The 14,763-nt window shown below is 41.2% G+C and overlaps 1 protein-coding gene across 2 annotated transcripts in view; it reads left to right on the plus strand.

Annotated features, from left to right (window-relative positions):
- The window catches only part of ddr2a (discoidin domain receptor tyrosine kinase 2a), a 153,221-nt gene that overhangs the window by 132,410 nt on the left and 6,048 nt on the right, over positions 1-14,763 (plus strand). For both annotated transcript variants that reach the window (XM_073063541.1, XM_073063542.1), the window contains 7 exons: positions 369-612; positions 1,572-1,643; positions 4,285-4,421; positions 6,327-6,531; positions 8,258-8,481; positions 9,845-9,972; positions 13,558-13,755. In XM_073063541.1, the coding sequence (XP_072919642.1) occupies positions 369-612; positions 1,572-1,643; positions 4,285-4,421; positions 6,327-6,531; positions 8,258-8,481; positions 9,845-9,972; positions 13,558-13,755 (1,208 nt within the window). The remainder of the gene's footprint in view (positions 1-368; positions 613-1,571; positions 1,644-4,284; positions 4,422-6,326; positions 6,532-8,257; positions 8,482-9,844; positions 9,973-13,557; positions 13,756-14,763) is intronic.

The raw sequence follows: 14,763 nt of genomic DNA on the forward strand, positions 1-14,763 counted from the left end.
TTACGAATGATGTTACCTTATTGTGTAACATAAAGTGAATTAGGAGAGTTTCAATATGAATAGTTCAATTACATCCAGTAGTCCGGAAAATCTGTATCCTGTCACCAGCAAAGTATTAAGTGTTGTGGATTATTCAGAATTAGTATATAATTAAAATATCAAGTCTGGAAATGACTGAGTCAGATCACAACATGCAAGAAGATATTCTATCAGAAAGGTTTGTTGTGACATGAATAACTGACAAGGTTTCAGGTGAACTTATGTTGGTTAAGAATACCAGGATGTCTTTTGTTATACTGTGTGTATGTTAGATCAGTGTGTCAGTTGCAGAAGCTTAACTTACAATTTTTATCCTTTATTGATTGCAGGTCCATTGCAATAATATGTTCACAAAGGCAGTGAAGATATTCAGGGAAGTCCAGTGCTTCTTCCGCTCTGAACCAGGAAAATGGGAGCCCAACCCTGCCACATCTGTTCTGGTCCTAGATGATGTCAATCCAAGTGCTCGATTTGTTACTGTCCCACTACAACAGCGTATGGCAAATACCATCATGTGTCAGTTCTACTTTGCTGATACATGGATGATGTTCAGTGAAATTTCATTCCAGTCAGGTATTGCCAAGTGATTTTCTTGGTCTCTGTTTTTGTTACTGTTTACCTTGCTTTACCGTACTGTAATATTTTATGGATTGCACTGTACTGCTATTGCTGCAAAAAAAAAATCATGACATAAGAGTGATGATAAATCTGATTCTGATATAGGTCTCTATTGTGGACTAATAGTGAGAAGAGGGCAGGGAGAGAGGAAGATTGGTTGGAAAAGGGGGAAGAGAGAGGATGGAGCGGGAAGTACCAGAGGAGCATTCTATAAAGATCAATAAACCAATTGTTTGGAATCAAATGATCTTGCCTGGTGTGTCAGGGCTAGGCGTGACTGCATCGGTGCCACCCTGCCCCTGGCACTCCTCTGCCACCTGTCTCACACACCTCTAAAAGTGCTCCACCCTTGCCATTCCAAACATCCTTTGCTCCTGTCAGATTATCAAATAAATAAATATATATATCTCTACACACACACACACACACACACACACACACACACACACACACACACACACACACACACACACACACACACACACACACACACACACACACACACACACACACACACACACACACATTCTCTCTCTCTCTCTCCCCCCTCCCCCCCTCTCTCCTTCCTTCCTATAGATGCTGCCTGATCTGCTGAATTCCTCCGTATTTTATGTGTGTTGCCATAGAATGGGAAGCCCAAAAGTGGGGGCACTTGGGCTGTCAAGCTTGACAAGCTGGTCTCAGACAAAACTTCAATTCATACTGAATGCTGCCTCTTCAATCAAGCCTGATGATATGACTGCTCCAACACCGCTTGAGGCAATCACTTCCCAATTGAAATCTATGTGGCAAACTTATCTCTGTCTACTAAGAGCTCGAGCTTGGCTGCTGGTCTTGCATTCATTTCAAATAAAATGATTGATAATACAACCTGAAGTATGTTTCATAGTGGGACAATCACTTTTGTTTTGCAGACACTGCAATGTACAACAATTCGGGCACCACCCCAACTATGAATATAGACACTACAACCCACATTGACATAGGTAAGAAGCTACTGATTCAGCTTGAAATATTTGTGGATACGTGAACAAAACTTGGGGCTTTCCTATTCAATTTTTTGAAAGAATCATAGTTTTGTCATTTACACATACAATGCTAAGTCGTGGTAACAAATAATTGATAGTTCTTTCACATTATTCTTTCTGCTTTTGTCAGAAGGAAGCTGCATTTTGAGAAATGTTTCAGAGGTGCTGTGTTGACTCACTCTCAAATGTAATTAGCTTCTTTGATGCATGGTTAAGTCCCACTGTATTTCTAGTTTCTCCAAAATATTGTTGATAACTCTACTCTCCCCTCTACTGGAAGAGAATTGGAAGGGACATTGTGCTTTTTCAGTCAATCTGGGAGGCAACCTGAATTTTGTTTCAATTGATGTCAGATGCAAAAACTCACCAACATGTAACAAACCAGAAAATTAACTGTCAGAAGTGAGTGAAACCAGACTAACATTGTCTGGAAGAAGTTTATCTTCAGGTCCCAGAGGTGAAGATGCTTGTCTGCTATATCACATCCACATAATCTCTCTGATTCCAGAATGACTGTTAACAAAATTCTTTGCTCACTGAAGCTCGACAGTACAAATGATCTCCACATTTGGGGTCAAAAATAACTTAATTCAATTCAGTTTTTGAGGAGTGGAAAGATGTTTGTGCATGAATTCTTTAAAATGCCTAGCCCTTCCACATCAACTACCACACAGCCTTGAACAAGGAATTGGCTCAATGACATGGAAGTCAAAGGGTTGGATACCAGGCTCGTTTCTACAGAGACTTGTATGAAAACACACAAATAGGGGCAGAAACCTGGGGAGAGACAATAGGAGTGTGAAAGATATGCAGAGACTGAGAGACAGAGGTGTAACACAGAGAGAGAGAGAGAGAGAGAGAGAGAGACGCACACACACACACACACACACACACACACACACACACACACACACACACACACACACACACACACACACACACACACACACACACACACACACACACACACACACACACACACACGTCTTGCATACAGGTTAAGTTAACAGGCAGATATTTGGTGATTTCTGGTTGTTAAGCCTATTCCAGCTCACAAAGGAACCACTCCTCCCTAACTTACTCTTCCCCAATTTCCATCAAACTCCCCCTGACAAAAGCACTGTAAAGCAAGAGAATGTGCTCCATTTGTGTTGGCAGTGCTGGGGAGGTATGGAAAAGCTCCTCTGATTAATTGCTGTGAGGTTATGAAGAGCTGTATTTCTGACACCAGCGATGGAGGAGTGTGTCAATAAAAAAACATTAAGTTTTGAAGAACTTCAAAATGGTAGCTTCATGCTGCTGTTAAGGGAGACATTTTTCTTCGATTCTTCTCCTCTTTCTGGAGCAGAACGGTGGTGACTCTTGCTGATTGCATTTCACCGTGTTAGAAATGGAGAATTGAAACAACAGCCACGAAACATACTGGAGAGCAGCAGAGATCGCTGACCTTAGTGAGAACACAGCAGGGGCATGGCCTGGTCAGAGGACCATTGCCCATGGCAGCCTCTGTACAGAAGGACACCTTGAAAAGAGTGCTGAAGCAATGCAAGCAATGATTTTATTTTCCTTTCATTATGACACCAGAGAGCCTGACAAAGCGAGGTGGTTAGTCAGAGTGCATTGCATTCAGGAATAAGGTAAATATACATTAAACAGTAATGCCTCAATATCTAAACACCAAGCACCCCATTCACCAACCTCCAACGCCCATGACCCTTTGGCATATTATAAATAGTAATCAGCGCTTTGCTCAAGTGTTCTTAGGGTTACAATGAAAATTTTCCTACACTGAGCTCCTTGGAGAGGAGTACAGTACAAGCACAATTGTTTTGAAAGTATTTATCATTTTTATAGAAATTGTCTTCCAGACAGATTGACCTGCACCACCAAGTTTCCATCACAGCAAAAATAAAAAGATTAACTGTTACTGATGACTGGAACATAAACCAGGATCTGTTTAAATCGCTAATCCTAACTGCTTCCAGTTAATGATTCAGCGACTGTGGCACAAGTCTTGTTCTGTTTTCTTGCCTCATCCTCTTAAAGGCACATGCTGGAAGACTGTGTGGAACATGGTTTCACACCATCACCATTTTGTATACTACTTCCCTCTAGTCTCCTCAGCTCCTGGTGAAACTAACGAATTTCCATGTTGTTGCTGCCATACTGGTGAACCAGTGCTGTACCTTCTCTGGGGATTTAATTTTTATTTATGGTGTGATCAAAACCATACTAAGAACTAAGAGGCTGTCAGGAAAATCAAAAAATTGCAGATGCCAGAAATTTGAAGTATAAACAGAAAATGCTGGAAATACTCTACAGGTCAGACAGCATCCGTGGGAAGAGAGGATGAGTTAATCTTTCATTTCCACGACCGTTTGTTAGAATTTGTGGTCTGTCACTACTTTCTGGTCAAGACCTTATGTTATTGGCTTTATATGTAGCATTATTTACCATAGTTTGTGTTTCGAATCTGGTCATGTCACCATTAAAACTTCCTCAGAACATGCATGTTATTTTGGCATGAGATTTTGTTTGAACATGTTCATTGCTCCCACTCCATTCGTAACAGTTCCCATTTTCCCCATTGTGTTCTCAGACATCAACCCAATGCCCAAAGTGGATGACAGCAACACTCGAATCCTCATCAGCTGCTTGGTGGCCATTATTTTTATACTGGTCGCTATCATCGTCATCATCCTTTGGCGGCAGTTTTGGCAGAAGATGTTGGAAAAGGTTTTAAAGTTTACTGAAGATACTCCCAAATCTCTTTTAGGAATTGCACATTATGTCCTTGGCATGTGAGATATTGTGATTGTAACGATAGATGTCAGGAAAACATAATTCACCAGTGAGAACAGATGCACTGGGTAGTTGAAGAATTGTGGAAATAAACAATACTCCAGTGAAAATCAAAACAGGAGGGCAGATGAATGTTTAAAGTGCAAGTTCTTATCAGAACGTAGCCTCTGTTGAAAACTACAGCCATCGCATTCGACTTGCTTGCCCTGCTCACCAACAAATTGTGCATTCCAGCATTTTTTGGTAACACCACCATCAGCCCAGACTAGGGAGGGACTGGATCAGCTGGTTGCATCTTCCCTGGGACAGAAGAGGCTGATGGGGCAGTCGATACATATACGGGGGAATTATGAGGGGGAAATAATAAGAATCAAGAATCTTTTTCCCATGGTGTAAGCATCTGGAACAAAGGGCATAGAGTGCATAGAAAGTGAGATGTAGGCGGTTTAGAGGGGATCTGAAGTGGAATATTTCATAGAGAATGGTGTAAATCTGGAAAGAGGAGCCAGTGGGGGCAGGTACACTCATGGCGTTTAAGAAGCACGTGGGCATGTACTTGAATTACCAAGGCATAGGAAGTTACAGACAAATGGAGGGGTAAATGGGACAAGTATACTGTGAGTGCAATGGTTGGCATGGCTCTGGTGGCTAAAGTATTTCTTTCTGCATTGTACAGTTCCATGACTCCACATATCTGATAGATGAGATCTACTGTTCATGGTGATTCACATATATAACCACAATTTAACTTGGCAGCATTTTAAAGAATAAGCATTGTATTGAGAACCTAATCAGAGTGGGTTTGACTTCTGAGATAGCAAGAATGGTGCTGTACTGGTCGTACAGTATATCACACACTGAGTCCAGCAAACTTACTGTAAGCCTGACAGCTGAACTAATCCTCATGACATTTCCACTTCTGGTGACATGATAAGATGAGCAATGTGTGCCATGGAGGATTTTATTTTGTTGCCCACTACTTAAGCCTGGTGAAGAAGCTGAAGGTTTTCTAAGTTAATGCACACTAACTCAGAGCTGGCATAGAAATAAGTCTGCAATATTTGCTCAATACCACATTTGGCCAAAGAGTGTTTGTGAGTGCCGTGAGGTATATGTTGACCCTACTGATATGGGGGATTTGCATTGATTCCATTTCATTGGTTTCCTTTCAGGTTAGCAATGCATTTCATCTCCTAATACAGTTGTAAAACTTTACTGCTAGAAAGTATATGAAATGGAATTCAGTGCATATTCCTCATATTAGTGAAGCCAATATATATCTCACAGCACCTGGCAATGATGGGGGAAAACGTAGTTAAAGAAAAATTATAATTTTGGGATTAACACATGAAGATGCAACGTGGAATGGATACTGTCTACCAAACTATTATTTATTTCCCACTTGCCACGTTGGTTAGCTTTCTTGGACAGTATGACTTTTATAGCCAAGGTCGTTCCAATTAGTAATAACCAGCTGATTATTCAAAACAAAAGACTGAAGAATTTACTAACTCAATTAGATTGTATTCTATTTCTTAATTCTATCTCCCCTCTCAAATATGTATGCAACACACAATTGTACCTTCACACACTATTATATTACACATACACTTAGACAAATACTCAGAGATAAACATTCACTCACATAGAACACATGTGCACACACATATTCCTGTATTCACACGTACTCATGCACTGTCAGTCACACGCTCATGCACACGGCCACATTTGTAGAAAACGCTTGTCTCATTCTTCAATGGCCTAACTCTAAAACACACCAATCACTCATTGAGGGACGAGTTGAAGTTTGGTTTTACTGACTGAAGACTTCCCTTCCAGGCTTCACGCCGGATGCTGGACGATGAACTTACAGTGAGCCTCTCACTGCAGAGTGAAACAATCATGTTCAACAAGTCCTCCCCACCCAGTGAAGAGGAGTCCAACTCCACCTATGACCGAATATTTCCCCTCGGTCCCGATTACCAGGAGCCATCAAAGCTACTCCGTAAGCTTCCAGAATTTCCTTTGAGCTGGGAGGAGCCAGGTGAGGATAATTGGAAGTAGGATATGCTGCTGAATATATTTATGCAATTGCTATAATTTATTTTAGGATGTGGATAGTTGAATCCGAACATCCTACATTTTCCTGCCTCTTTAAGGAATTTCTCTGATTCCATTTAGAACTTTCACTGACAGAATCTGGAACTTAATCAAAGGAGAAATACAGCCAAGTTCTTCACATTAAGATTAAGCCCAATTTCCACCTCTTCAACAGTGAATAAATCAAATGCAGCTTAGGATGTTAGAATCAGCTCTTGAAACAATACAACAGTTTGAAAATGGAGTGGAGGGAATGGTTAACATTTCTTGTGGACACCCACTGGTTTCTTCCGGGTGCTCTGGTTTCCTCAAAGACGTCTGGTTAGGTTAGTGAGTTGTGAGTATGCTATGTTGGCACTGGAAGTGTGGCAACATTTGTGGGCTGTCCCAATGCCATCCTCAGACTGTGATGGTCCTTGATGCAAAATGATGTATCTGTCTCTTTAACTCTGCATAGTCTGTTAAATTGGAAGACAGTCCACAGAATTTTTGCTTAACCTGCAAAGGCTTTTCCCCTTCTGTTGTTTCTTCTCTACGTAATTCACAGGGCTCTTGACTGCATCTCTTATTTCCAATGTTTCTACTCTCATCCCCTGTACTCCTGTCTGAGTAAGGATAGAGCTTTTCTTTACCTTGCCTTCCAAACATCAACCTCCATATCAACAGATAATATCCACCACCTTTAATAGGATTCCTCCTCCAGTCTTCTTCCTTCCCCTCCACTTTCAGAATTCCAAAGGGACTATTCCCCCCATAACTCCCTGGTCCATCCTTCCATCTCCATCAATCACTTCTTTCACAGAATATCTCTATATAGAATGGAAGCATAAAACAGGGCTTTCCTTTAATTCTGCATTTGAGTATGACTTCTGTCTTCTACTCCTACGATACTCCAACATGAGGTCACGGGACAGCTCTTCCTGGATAATGCAGCCCTTGGGCTCATTGTTGAACTCAATAGCTTCTAGCAAACATCCCTGCTTTACCTCTCTACACAGATGTGGTACACAAGTCTTCTCATTTTGATCTACTTCTTTTTATCTATTTATCTCGAGCAGTTGAGTTTTAGGTGTTATTTTAACAACTTTGTTCTGCACCATAATCACAGGTGCCCCTCTCTTCTCTCCACCTCTCCCCTCTCTGCAACTTAAAACATGCTTTTCTCACCTTTCTAGTTCATACGAAGCTTCCTTGACTCAAATTGTTGAATCTATCTCTCACCTCGCTGATGCTCCTTAACTTCCAGCAATTTCTGCTTTTATATTGAAAACTCTGGAATTATTTCTAACCTAATGGAATATGATGGTGGTTACTGGACACTAACCATCTCAGTACTGGTGAGCAATAAACAAGTTTTTCAAAGTACAATATATATTTACGCTGCAAAAATTAATAGTGCATGTTAATTTCTTTGGGAGGTTTTTAGCTTCGTGAAAAGGGTTTGAAAACCATCTAACATTTGAAGAAAGAAAACCATATGATGTTGCCATAGTGCTTATATGAAGTGTTACCAAGCAAGGAGAATGATTCTATTACATCACTTTTTAATACTGATTTTGATCCTACAAGGAAACATTTAACACTAACAATGTTTTTCCTTTCTAAACTTTCAGGATGATTGTGGCACCTCGGTGTAAGATGAACTAAACTGTTCTTATTTTTGCTATCAGGATGTAGCAGTGACTATGCAAAGCCACTTGGTGCTCCACAGGATAACGTGCCACACTATGCAGAGGCTGACATTGTGAACCTGCAGGGTGTCACTGGAAGTAACACCTATTCTGTCCCTGCTGTAACTATGGATTTGCTGTCCGGTAAAGATGTGGCTGTGGAGGAGTTCCCACGAAAACTGCTGACCTTTAAGGAAAAGATCGGAGAGGGACAATTTGGGGAGGTTGGAATGCTTTCAGTATAATTTGCCATTGAACACAAAAACATAAGTATATCTGGCATAAAAGTCATTTATTTGGCCCATCGAGCCTAGTCACCTGTTCAGCCAGACTGTGGCCGATCAATGTCTCAGCTATAGCACAAGCAGACTTTGCTCTGTGTTCTTTAATGATCTACACAGATTTCCAAGCTGCTGTTAACCAAGCATCCATAGGCTTCTGAGGAAGGGAGTCCTATTCTCCTTTCTGTAGATCTTGAGTGATCCTTACTGTTACTTTTTTGCAACTCCAAAAACAAAACGAAACAAAAGCACAGGAGCCTGGAGATGCATGTCTGCCTAGTTTCTTTTCTTTAGTGAGATGCTCTCACATGAAATGGTGGTGTAATTACATATAACATTCATGTGCTACTTGTGTAAACAAAGCATGCTTATTCAGCCGATATATTTATGATATTACACAAATATTACTAAAATATTGAATACACTAGACTTGACAGCCTAAATTTAATTTTAAAATTTTATACATCTGTGCCATTCAATTTCCCAACAGATGAAATAAATTTATCTGTATTTATGTTATCATTTCCTTTCAAAGTTTTAAGCATTTTAGAGTCAAACAGAGTTATAAGGTTGTACAGCAATGATACAGGCCCTTTGGCCCATCACACCAATGCTGACCTTTCTGGCCATCAACACAAGATCTACAAACATTCTTAAATATATTCAGCAAACAAACCTCTGCAGTTTATCTATGGTAGAAAATTCTGCAGGTTCACCATCTTGAGTGAAGAAATTTTACTTCAACTCCGTCATAAATGTCTTGCCCTGTATCTTGAGATTGTGATTCCTGGTTCAGAACAATCTATTAAGGGGAAAGATCATCTCTACACCAAATCTGTTAAACTCATTCGGTGATCTCCTTTCATTCTTCTAAACACTGGTAAATACATGCCAAGTTAACCCAATCTTTCCTCGTCCTAGCAGTCCCACCATTCCAGGAATTATTTGATAAACTATTGCAGTCCCACTGTAGCAAACTTTATTCTTTTTTAGGTCAGGGGAATAAAACTGCACATCCTATTCCAGATTGCAACAACTGCTGATGTCTGGACACAAAAGACTGCAGGTTCTGGAATTTAGAGTAACAATCGGCCTACTGGAGGAACTTTGCAGGTTGAATGGCATTTGTAGGAGAAAAGGAAATGGTCGCTATTTTCTTGCCACAGATGCTGTCCAGCTGGCAGAGTTCCTCCAGCTGTTTGTTTGTAACAGATAATGTGTCAGTCTTTTAAATGTACCATTCCTTAACTAAGCTTTCCATACAAAAATCTACGTATACTTAAGCTCCAATTTTTAATTACCTCAGGTCCACCTTTGCGAAGCAGAAGGGATGCCAGAGTACATAGACAAAGAGTTTCCATTTGATATTTGCACCAATCAGCCAGCTCTGGTAGCAGTAAAGATGCTACGATCAGATGCCAATAAGAATGCCAGGTAAGGGCCCCAGATCACTTTTTCTAATTGACAGGATGTTACCCTTGCAACTGTTGATGAACTTTCGGTTGCAATAAGTACAAGTTGGCGTTCCAGTCAGACCTTCTGGAAACGGATTTTTTTGTTGATACTTTACTAATCCCTGGCATTGTCTATTGGCAATGCAAAGCCATGGGTCGGGTGGTCAATACTGTTAAGCTTGTAAGTACAGAATTAATTCTCCCACCAGAAGGTTGAGCCTTCTCATTAACTCAAATTCACCAAAATATTTAGCTTAATTTCACCAGTTAGTGGCTAACTAATACCCTGCTAACTGGGTGGCCTGAACTAGTTCAGAATTCAGAACTGAAATCAGGTTTATTATCGCTGACCGGGGCACCTTGGAAACAACGATCTTGTGCAGCACAGCTCGATAGATATGATTAAATATTCCCATTTCAACCTGATACAGCTTAGAATCATAACTGCTTCCAAGGTCGGTACAATTAATAAATATGTCTAAATGCGATTGAATAAACTATCGCTTCTTAAAACCGACAGAAACAATGGCGATTGTGGCCGCACTTCTCACTGCCATTCCATGTGGGAAGTATGGCTGGGGGTCAGGAATTCAGGTGCGTTTAAAAAGAATGGGGTTTTAGACTCCCAATTCCGCTTGTCTTGTTGGCAAATGTATGGTCTCTAGTAAATAAAATTGAACATCTCAGGGCTAGGGAGCTGTATCAGAGGGACATTAGGACCCCGCCTGTCCTTTGCTTCCCGGAATCCTGGTTAACCCCTTCTGTAGCAGACGCAGTGAGTCAGATTGACGGGTTCAATGTGCACTGTCAGGATCTGAGTGTCGAGTCTCTCAAAAGCAGAGGTAGAGGTGTATGCCTCACTATCAACTCCTCTTGCTGCACAAATGTGTTAGTGTTGTCCCAATTCTGCTCATCAGAACTGGAAGATCTCGAAATTCAGTGCATCCATTTTACCTGCCGCGGGAAATGTCTGCGATCATTTCAGTAGTGGGGTACGTTCCACCTCAGGCCAATGTCAAACAGGCTCTGGATGATCTGAGCAATGTGATCAACATGCAGGAAACAGCGCACCCTGATGTCTTCACCGTCATTTTGGCGGATTTTAACCAGACAGCTTGAAAAAGTCATTTAATAATTACCATCAGCAAATTATTTGTGGTACCAGAGGAAGCAACACACTGGACTACTGTTACACCACCATCAAGAAGGCCTGCCATGCTGTTCCACACCCACGCTTCGGGAAGTCTTATCTCCTGGCTGTACTTCTACTCACGGAGTATAGGCAGAGACTGAAGACTGCAGCACCAGTAGTGAGGACCAAGAAGGTTTGGACAAAGGAAGCACAGAGCGCTTACAGGACAGCTTTGAATCGGTGGACTAGAATACACTGAGAGATTCATCTTCAAATCTGGGTGAAAATGCTGCAGTTGTTACCAACTTCATTAAAACTTGTGTGGATGAGTGTGTGCCTACGAAAAATTGCTGTACATTCCCAAACCAAAAGCCGTGGATGAACCAGGGGGTCAGCTGCTGAAGGTTAGATCTGTGGCATTTAAGTCTGGTGACCCAAGCCTGTACAAGAAAACCATGTATGACTTGCGGAGGGCTGTTTCAAGAGTGAAAAGACAATTCCAAGCGAGGTTGGAGGCGACTTCGAATGCACGTCAACTCTGGCAGGGTTTGCAAGACATTACTTCCTACAAAGTGAAACCCAATAGCATGAATGGCAGCGATGCTTCACTACCAGCTGAGCTCAACACCTTCTATGCCCGCTTTGAAAGTGAGAATACAACTACAGCTGTGAAGATCCCTGCTGCACCCGGTGACCTTGAGACCTCTGTCTCGGAGGCCGATGTTAGGCTGTCTTTAAGGAGGGTGAATCTTCGCGAAGTGGCAGGCCCCGATTGAATACCTATAAGGCTATGAAAATGTTGCCAAACAACTGGCTGGTGTATTCAAGGACATTTTCAACCTCTCACTGCCACCTGCTTCAAAAAGGCAACAATTATACCAGTACCTAAGAAGAGTATTATGAGCTGCCTTAATGACTATCGTCCAGTAGCACTCACATCTACAGTGACAAAATACTTTGAGAAGTTGGTCACGGCTAGAATGAACTCCTGCCTCAGCAAGGACCTGGACCCATTGCAATTTGCCTATCACCACAGCAGACACAATCTCAATGGCTCTTCAAATAGCTTTAGATCACCTGGACAATACAAACACCTATGTCAAGATACAGCATAGGTGTTCATTGACTATAGCTCAGCGTTTAACACCGTCATTCCCACAGTCTTAATTGATAAACTTATAAAACCTGGGCTTCAGCACCTCCCTCTGCAATTGAATCCTCGACTTCCTAACTGGAAGACCACAATCTGTGCAGATTTGTGATAGTATCTCCTCCTCACTGACTATCAACACTGGCACACCTCAAGGGTGTGTGCTTAGTCCACTGCGCTACTCCCTCAATACCTGTGATTGTTTCTCTAGGTATAGCTCAAATACCATCTATAAATTTGTTGATGATACAACCATTTTTAGTAGAATCGCAGATGGAGATGAGAGAGTGTATAGGAGCAAGAGATACCAACTTGTTGAGTGTTGTCACAACAACAATCTTGCACTCAATGTCAGTAAGACCAACGAACTGATTGTGGACTTCAGGAAGGGGAAGACATGGGAATATGACCAATCCTCATAGATGAATCAGAAGTGGAGAGAGTGAGCAGTTTCAAGTTCCGGGGTGTCAAGATCTCTGAGGACCTAACCTGGTCCCAACATATCAGTGCAGCTATAAAGAAGTACAGTGCAAGACATAAAAATTACTACAAGTTACAAAATAAATAAATAGTGCAAAAGATGAACAACGAGCTAGTGTCGTGAGTTCTTGGACCATTCAGAAATCTGATATCAAAGGAGAAGAAGCTATTCTTAAAACATTGACTGTGGGTCTTCAGGCTCCTGTGCCTCCTCCCTGATAACAGTAATGCAAATAAGGCATGTCCCAGAGGGAACAGGATTTTAATGGTGGATGCCAAATGAGCCAAAAGAACGTAACTTCAAATCCTACCATCTGAATAAAGTCTCAAACTTGAGGAAGAATGCCTTCTATCAGACTGTTGTGAAACTTTGGAATTCCCCATCCCAGTGACTCTCCCTGAATGAACCATTAAATCTGTTCAAGGTTTCTGGTGTAAAGGGGAATCAAGAGTCATGGATTCAGACTTGTATGAGGAAGAGGTCAAGAGCAGATTAACCGTTGATTTGGGGTCTGAAACATTAGCCTATTTCTCTTCCTACAGATGCAGCCTGGCCTGCTGAGTATTTCCAGCATTTTTTCTTATTTTAAATTTCTAGCATATGCAGTTTTGTTTGATTTTCACACCTAATAGTTTCACTCACCCACAGTCTCAACCAAAATTGACACACATCCATATGTAGGCCTATTCCAACACATTGGATCCCTATGAGTATTTCTGTTGACTTCCACCTTAATTTTTGGAGCCACACAGTACACACCACCTTACCCTAAAATGTAATCAATCTAATTGCTCTTCTGCAGAAATGACTTCCTAAAAGAAATCAAGATCATGTCGCGGCTGAAAGATCCAAACATTATTCGGTTGTTGGCTGTCTGTATCAGGGATGACCCACTCTGTATGATCACAGAATACATGGAAAATGGGGACCTTAATCAGTTTTTAACTCGCCATGAACCAGAAGGTGCAGAGCCAATGGCAAGCAATGCTCCCATTGTAAGGTAAGATGTCTATGAGCAGTTAGTCAAAATCAGTTTCATTGCTCGGTGACATTATTATGTAACAGAAATATCTATGTGGCACAGGTTTGTATTAGTGAAAATGCATGTATGTGAATTGCAAAAGATTTGGCATATTTTACTGTAAGTCCTTACAGGCTATGACAGGGGAAATTATGCCAAGGAATATGGAATTAGCAGAGAAATTAAACCTGTTTTTCCTTTGGGGGTGGAAATCTGGGTAGGCTAAGATGTGCTTCCCAAGATGTAATGGTCATTTGCCTCTCTAGACCTCTACAGTCCCTAATTGTTATTGGATAGGAAGTTCAAGAAATTTGACTCAGGATATTGTATCTGTTATCAAGGAAGAAGACACAGAAAAACTCCTGGAAATAGTGGATGTTAACAAGTATGTGATTCACAAGGAGGTAAATGAAATTAGCATTTGTGAAGTTACTGGAACAGAAAGCCGATAAGCCCCTGGGATCTGATAACCTTTATTGCCAAGTTCTGAAAGTAGTGGCTATGGCTGGGTGGATACAGAGCTTCTCATTTTCCAAAGTTCCATGATCTAGAGTGGTTAATGAAAGGGAAACCTTGCATGTTTTTGTTAGTTTTTGAGGAAGTACCTAGAGGAACCAGTAGATTGTTTGGACCTTCAGGAGGTCTTTGATGAGGTGCCACCTATTAGGAGTTACATACTGGTATACAGTGAGGTGTGAATAATAATCAGAAAACAAAGAATAGGAATAAGTGCTATTTTCATGTTGGAAGCTGTAACTTTGTGGGGTGATATAGGAATTGAGGTTGAGGCTCAAGCTGTTCACAATCTAGCTGAATGATTTAGGTAAGTGGACTAAGTGTAATATATCCAAATTTGAAGATGATCCAAAGTTGGGTGACATTGCGAGTTGTGAGAAGAATGCACAAAGGCTTCAAAGAGATATAGACAAGATAACTGAGTGGACAACGAGATAGCAGATGTGCAGATAGAGCAAGCAACAACTTGGC

This window comes from Hemitrygon akajei, chromosome 12, assembly GCF_048418815.1.
Source record: "Hemitrygon akajei chromosome 12, sHemAka1.3, whole genome shotgun sequence".
Lineage (NCBI taxonomy): Eukaryota > Metazoa > Chordata > Chondrichthyes > Myliobatiformes > Dasyatidae > Hemitrygon > Hemitrygon akajei.